General features: G+C 48.7%; 1 protein-coding gene across 6 annotated transcripts in view; it reads left to right on the forward strand.

Annotated features, from left to right (window-relative positions):
• The window catches only part of REEP1 (receptor accessory protein 1), a 123,552-nt gene that overhangs the window by 58,020 nt on the left and 57,917 nt on the right, over positions 1-7,615 (forward strand). For all 6 annotated transcript variants that reach the window (XM_019631508.1, XM_019631512.1, XM_019631509.1 and 3 more), the window contains exon 2: positions 4,333-4,405. In XM_019631508.1, coding sequence (XP_019487053.1) covers positions 4,333-4,405 — 73 coding nt within the window. The remainder of the gene's footprint in view (positions 1-4,332; positions 4,406-7,615) is intronic.

Here is a 7,615-nt window from a genome sequence, read left to right on the forward strand (position 1 = left end):
AACGGCAAAGATAGGAGAAACGTGGCCAGTAAGTTAGGGGTGGAGGATAAATGGAGCCAGTAAGTTAGGGGTGGAGGTTTTCAGGGCAATAGGAAATGACAGTGGAGAAGGGAGGGTGGGTGCAGAGCTCCCAGCTGTGAGAGGCTCCATTCACAGATAACTGGGAGGAAAGTGTTAGCACACAGTCCCAGCTCCTCTCTAGAGGACGGCACTCAAGCCTTCTGCCTTCCCTCTGCTGGCGCCGATAGTGAGCACTTAAGTAGCTGTAGGTTCTCCTAAGTGGTTTTACCGCTTTCCTCCTGAGCTGCAGAGAGCGTTTTGTGATTCTGTCAAGTGGGTTAAGCTCCTTGGAGAGAGATTGCAATTCTTTGTTCTTTATTCACTCAACAGACATTTTTCAAGCACCCACATGGGCAGGGGCTGTGCCAGGCACTAGGGACCCCACTAATCACCCAGGACTGCGTGGTCTGGATGGGGAGACTGACTGAGCCAGCACAGGCAGCCCAAGAGAAGAAAGACAGGCCCTTTGGTCAGGCTGCCCAGATCCACATCCCAGCTCTGCTCCTGGCTGTTGTGTCTCCTTGGCCAAGCCTCAGTGTCCTAGTCTGTAACATGGAGCAGTAAGAATTCTTATCCCATGTGGGCGTTGAGAGGATTAAGCGAGAGGATGTATACAATTTGTAGAGCAGTGCCTGGCATTAGTGAACACTCGATGGTATTAATATCATAATGTTAATGATTTATTAATATTACTACATAAAGGCTGTAATAGACCTAAAGAATGTCATGAAAATTCTGAGGGCTAAGTGATCAAAGACTCATGGAAGTGGCTTTTTTTTACATCAATCTTAAAGGATTAGTGGGGCTTTATCAAGAAAAAAACGTTGTGGGTTGTGGGGAGATCATGCACTAAGATTCAGGCAGGAGAAAGAGCAGGCAGGAAGTCCCATTGTGAGTGATTACTGGGGGACAGCTGCTGGCTGTGAGATCTGGGGGCTGAGGGAGGGGCTGGCGTGAGGCTGGGGAGGAAGGTGGTAGGGCCTGTAGAAAAGGGCCTTGGTCTGCATGGACATAAGTCCCAAACACTTCTGGCTTAGAATTGCTTCATTTGTTATTTCTTTTCTGCAAAGTAGATTTAAAAGAAGTTGCCATTTTAACCCCTTTCTCCCTTCCCTGGGCAGTGAAATGCTAGGTGTGGTCCTTTACTTGCCAGGGCTGTTGAGCTCTTAGGGACTGAAAAACACATTTGTCTTGCTGTCCCTGAGCTGTCAAATGGAGGTCAGGTAGGGGGACATGGGCAGCCCCTTCACATCAGTCCAGCATATGGAGCACAGACCTCCCCATCCAGGCACCACTGAGGCTTCCCAGTTCTGTGATCACTCAGAGGTGTTGCTGCTTGTGGGAATTCACAGAGAGCAAATCACTCTGGGTCACTATGGACTTTCTACCTGTCTCTCTTCTGCCGGTCACATGCTGCCTCAGGCCAGGGGCTGGAAACCCTCCTAGAAGATGTGGCTAACTCGGGCTTCTGGGCTAGAGGAGCCAGTGGCCGTGTGCCTGAGACTTTGCTGAATCAGCCATTGCCCTGTGGCATCCCCCTTGCTGCTGAGACCTCAGTCCCAAGGTCACAAATGTCCCTGGATGGCTCCGGCCTTTCCTTCACAGCTCTCTGCAACTTTACACCGTGAACACTGCGTACTTATCGAGCACTTGCCAGGCCCAGGGGGTGCAGTTATGAATGAGACAGACACCATCCTTGGCTTTGTGGAACATATAATGTGGCAGAGATAGACACTGAATAAACCATTGCAAGTGGTGTGGATAGGGCTAAGAAAGGGGGATGTTGTGGCCTGCAGGACGCGGAGAGGAACCTCATCTTCAGGGTGTGAAGAGGTCGGGAAAGGCCTCACAGAGGAAGCAAACTGTCTCTGGTATCTAAGGATGCTTGGGCGGGGGCAGGGTGAAGCAACTGGGGAGACCTCCCTCACCAAGCCGGCTCCTGACCTGGCCCTGTGGGCTTCCCCAGCCGTGTCTTCCTTGGCCTGCTTGGTGCCTTTGGCACTCTTGCTTTCCCTCTCTTCCTTCAATTTCTTCCCTCCCAGCCGAGTCCTCCTTTCCCCTTTTCTTTTCAAACATTCTTCTGTCCCCTTCGCTGGTTTTCTTGCTCCCCACACATAATCCTGGCCTTCCCAGAGGATGGCTTTGCTCTCCAAGCCAGTGGACAGTGTTAGTAAGCCAGTCTCGGAGAAGGTGCCCTGGCTGGGTCCCCAGCGGACATCAACCGGTCTTCAGGCGCCTTACTCCTTAATGGTCATGGAACCTCTGACATGCAAGCAACTAGCTGCTCTGTGCATAGGTGTCCTGCCTGTGAAACAAGCTCCCTTAACCAGGGCTGTCCGAGGGCCGAGGTGATGCCTGTGAAGCACTCAGTGCAAGGCCTTGTGAGTTGAGGTTACAACGCCTTTCAGCATCAGAAACTGACTCAGTTCAGTTAACTTTGTTTTTCCCTGGAAATTGGATGAGTATAGAATGTCAGGGTGTTACCTGGCCATAGCACAGTGGGGCAGCTGACCACTGCTGGGTAAATTGCATCTGGACTGTGAATTCGCTGCACAACCTTTAAATACACTGGGCTTCCCCGTTGGAGGAGTCTCCTCGCAGGGATCCTGGAAGCTCTGTATGGGGGTTGTCACAGCAGATCTTGGCTCCTTTGGGGCTGGGGGCCTGCACAGCTCCTATACCCAATCAGCTTGCACTGGAATTGCCACCTGGGGGTGACCTCACCTGTCAGGCGAAAGGATTAGAGCCTTCTGGCTCCAACATTCTGTCAGTTCTTACAATTAAAAATATCCGGGGCTGGCCGAGCGGTGCGTTGGTTAAGAGTTGGCTTGGGAGCACAAGCTCTGAGCACCAGGGCTGCTGGTTCGGATCCCACATGGGACGGTGACGCTGCACCCTCTACAGCTTGACCTGGAGCTGGACTGCCGTGAGCGGGGTTGCAGTGGGCTGCCGTAAGCTACCGTGAGTGGCTGGCAGCCAGTGTGAGCTCCCTCCCGTGAGCCGCCGTGAGTGGCCGTCCAATGGCCTACGAGCTACCTTCTCACCCTGCAAGAGCGCAAAGATCACAATACCAACATGGGCCAGTGAAGCAACGTCCTCCACAGCTAGACTGAAGAACAAAAGGACAGCAACTTGTCTGTTCCCCTTTCCTGATTCCCCAGCGCTGTTCCCTCCCCCAATTCCCCAATAAAATCTTTAAAAAAAAAAAATCCGTTGAGAGCCTACTATGTGGTAGGTGCTGGGAATACATTGTTGAACAAAGCAGATCTACTCTGTGCCCTGAAAGCACTTAACAGTCCAATGGAGGAGATCTTGTCAATAAAAGTGCCGCCCAAACAGTAGTAAAAGAGCACCCTGATAACTTGCACATTGGCTGTGAGAGTGCAGTGGGGGGTGGACCTAGTCGGGAGGTCAGGGAAGCCTTCTGTGCACAAGTCAGGATGGAGCTGGGATCTGATGGATGAACAGGCATTAACAAGATAAAGAAGGGAGGGGGAAGATTCCTTAAAGAGACAATAGTATGGGCGAAAGCTTGGTGGGGTATGGCGTAAATTGGAGAGAATAAGGTCTGGTGTAGCGATGCCATTCAGGTCCTCAGAGGCAGGGCTGAGAGATCCCTTAACGACCTGCTGCAGCCCCGGATGCGGGTCAGTGAGAGCTGATGCCCAGTCATGCTGCTGTTATTTTTACTTCTTCATTTTAAGAGCAGTGAGAAGCAGGTTAATGCAGGGTGGGGATGTGTGTGGCTGGAGGAGAGGTTGGCTTGAATTGATTTACATTAAAAAAAGCTGACTCTGGCTGCAGGATGATGACATCAAGTATGACGGGAGTGAAATTTGAGGAACTTTTAGTGAAAGGGTTTTAATGGTTAAAGAAGCCCAGCATTTGGGCCGGGTTTATAAAGCATCGAATGGGGATTAGCAGCAGGAGAGGAAAAGGTTGACTTTTAATTTCATGGGTCTTGGCTGCAGCTTGGCTTTCCACCCCTACCCCATTTTTGGCTTCCATGACCCAAAATCACCCTTCTATGTTGCCAAACTACAGATCGAAGGAAGGTGGATGTGGAGCTGTAACAGGAAGTTCCTAAGCATATCTCAGCCAGGAGCAGAAAACCTTCAGGGCATTCAGAAAAATAAATCGAGCCCCACAGCATCATGTTCTATAGCTTGGAGAACTGTTCCTGGCATTGAAGACAGACATTTTCCATCAAATAGGATGAATGAAAATCACATTTCTCTTTTTTTTTTCTCTCTCTCTCTCTCATCCCTCCAGGCTTATATTTGGCACTCTTTACCCTGCATATTATTCATACAAGGCTGTGAAATCGAAGGACATTAAAGAATATGTAAGTAGCACTTTTTGAGTTGGGGGAACTGGTTGTGAATTGGTGGGAGAAGGTGGGTGCTCTCTTTGAGGTGGGCACTGGCAGCAGGCCAGAGGAGTCCCTTTGTTACTCTTTTTCTCATGAAACATGCCAGGTATGTCCCAGGAATGCTCTCCCCTGTCTAGACCTCCCCTTTAGGAAAGCAGGAAGGTTTGACAAGACGAAATGGCACCTGGAATCGGAGGCCGCCCAGTCTGTCACAGGCCCCTGTATGGCCTTGCATGAGTGACTTCACCTCTCTGAGCCTCGGTTTTCTTGTCTGGAAAACACTATGTTGGCTGTAAAGCACCGTTATTGGGCGACAGTCTGGCGTCGGGGGCAGGAACACGGGTCCTAGAGTCCAGCAGACCTGGTTAAACTCCTGGCTCTGATTGTTCCCCATTCCAATTCTGTGATTCATATGCCCCAGGATTTAGGCCCTGTTGCTCTATAAGCTTTTAGAAGGCAGGAGCTGTTCATCATTCTATAACTGTTTGCCGGCAGCACTTGGGAGAGGGCTGAGCACGAGGGAAGGGGCTCCATAGTACTGACCAGTTTGGAGGATGTATTATTGTTGGGTGATTTGGGAGCTGCAGTCCCAGCCCTAGATGTGCTGGGCGCCTCTAGGCAGGACCCATCAGGCTACCCCTGATTAACAAAGACCTGCAGGAGTGGATTGTGAGGGAAGGAGAGGGACCCAGGTCAAAGTACAAAGAGTGTGGATTTTGTCATCGAGAGCATGAAGTCAAGTCCTGGCTCTGACATTTGACTGATGCGATGCTTGGCAGGAAGCTTAACTCCCAAGAGCCTCAGTTCCTTCACCTGAGCGGTGGGGTGGATATCAACAATCCTGGCTCCCAGTGTTGTGAGGAACAAAGAAAGGGTCTTTGCTCTTCCTTTTTAACTCAGAAGGTGTCACTTGGTAGGTTTGGTACACAGAAAGAAAGAATTCAAAGTAGGTTTGGAAAGTCATTATATTCTTTCTCAGATTTTCCAGGATGTCTTTATGATGAAAGCAGCCACCCCAGATCAACTGTAACCAGAACTCACCCTCCCCCCGCCCCCCACTCTCAGTTTCCCAGAACTCCTTGCTCTGGCTGGCATTTGCTCCTTATGCAGGGGATCCAGACAGGGGTGGGTTCTCCCCGGAGACCTGAGACCGGGAGCCTCAGAGTGTGAACTATAAATAGCTGCAAACCCTCATGATGCCAAGTTGACTTGGCGCAGGGGCTAAGCCGTGGGAGCCTCTTCCAGGTCTCCCTTCCCCTGACACCTTCCAGCCTCAGGCACAGGGAAGCTGGGCCAGGTAAGGAGGCAAAACTGGGGTCACTGCGGCTCAAGGTCTGAGCCTGTGCTTTGCAGGGGCAGAAACACAATTCTGTCAGCTCATCTGGGAGAGATCAAACCCTGCCGAAATGTTTTCCTCTGACTAAACTGCTAGGAGTCTGGCTTATGACAAGAATGGCAATTCATTAATTTAGATTGAAAATATAACTGACAGGCAGACCAGCTGTTTGTGTTGGCTGGTGAACACATGCTTTTCTCAGTAGGAAAAGCGTGAGAGTCAAGATTAGAAGGTTTCTTGGTAAAAATGGAATTAGAAGAAAGGAGCTGAATAGTATTAGGGGAGACTCACACACACTCATTTCTTTCCCTTCGTTTGATCACATACCCATTTGTCCAAGAGAAAAACCTGGGACTTTCCTTCTATCCGGCCTCTTCCTCACCACCCAACCCTGTACACACACACGTGGTTGGTGACTATGTCCCTTCATCTCTATCCCCCTAATCTTTCAAACCAGGTCTCTCCTTTTCTGCTGCCACTCCCTTAAGTGAGGTTTTCATCATTTCTTCCCTGGAATATTGCAATAGCCTCCTGTATTCGGTTTTTTTTTTTTATTGCCACTGTAACAAATTACCATGAACTCAGTGGCTTAAAACAGCACAAGGCTCTAGGGGAGAATTCATTTCCTTGCCTTTTGCAGTTCCTGGAGGCCACCTGCATTCCTTGGCTCCAGCCTCTCTCGCCATCTTTCAGAGTCAACAACGTTGCATCTCTGACCGTTCTTCGGTAGTCACATCTTCCTCTGACCACAGCTGGGAAAGGGCCTCCACTTCTAAGTATTCGTGTGATTACATTGGGCCCACTTGGGTAATCCAGAATGATCTTCCCAACTGAACGTTCTTAATTTAATAACTCTGTAAAGTCCCATTTGCTGTATAAGGTAACATAGTCGCAGGTTCTGGAGACTAGTGAGGACTTTGGTGGGGGGAGGGGACACTGTTACTCTGTCCACCACACTTCCTAACTGCTTCTCCTGCCTCCTGTCTTTCACCTCACATTCTCTTGTCTGCATAACTTATAGAAGCCTTTTAAAAAATGGAAATCTATTTATTTCACTCCCTTGGGATCCTTTAATGGCTGCTTGATAGAGCCTAAACTTCGTTATACAGTGTTGAACACCCTTTATCTTGGCTCCTTCCTACTTTCCAGCTTCTTTTCTACAAGCATTGAGTGCTCTCAGTCTCAATACCCAAAGTGTGGTCTATGGACTAGAATTACCAACATCTCCTGGGAGCTTATTAGAAATGAATCTCAAGCCCTACCCAGACCTCCTGAATAAAAATCGGACTTTTTATAAGATCCTCAATTTGAGAAACACTTCTCCCAACATTCATAGCTTCTTATGTCTTTCCAAACTTACTGCACTAATAAAGGTCTTTGGAGAAAAACTTAAACAGAAAGGAACTTATGGGAATTTGTAGAACTAACTAGAGGGCTGGGGAAAGATACTCAGAAATTGGGGAGGATTGAAGAACGCTGTGTAACAGCCAAGCTTATACCACAGAAAGTGTCTGGCTAGGAAGCTGCTGCCAATGTCACCACCATGGACACTGGCTGCCAGCTTCCTGTGCCTTTGGAACATGCTCCGAAGATTCAAAATCCTGGATAGGGGCATTTGATTTTTCCAAGCCTAGATAACAGGCCTTGCCTCCCTCAAAGTCCCTCATGTTGGGAGACAGCCTTCAAATTAGAAGGCTTTGGATGCTAGCAATGAAATATATATATACATATACATATATATATATATATATATATATATATATATATATATATATACACAGAGGGTGCCAAAAAAATGTATACACATTTTAAGTAAGGAAAATGGTATTAAAATTGTAACACTCAAT

Source organism: Hipposideros armiger, unplaced genomic scaffold, assembly GCF_001890085.2.
Source record: "Hipposideros armiger isolate ML-2016 unplaced genomic scaffold, ASM189008v1 scaffold_1003, whole genome shotgun sequence".
Taxonomy (NCBI): Eukaryota; Metazoa; Chordata; class Mammalia; order Chiroptera; family Hipposideridae; genus Hipposideros; species Hipposideros armiger.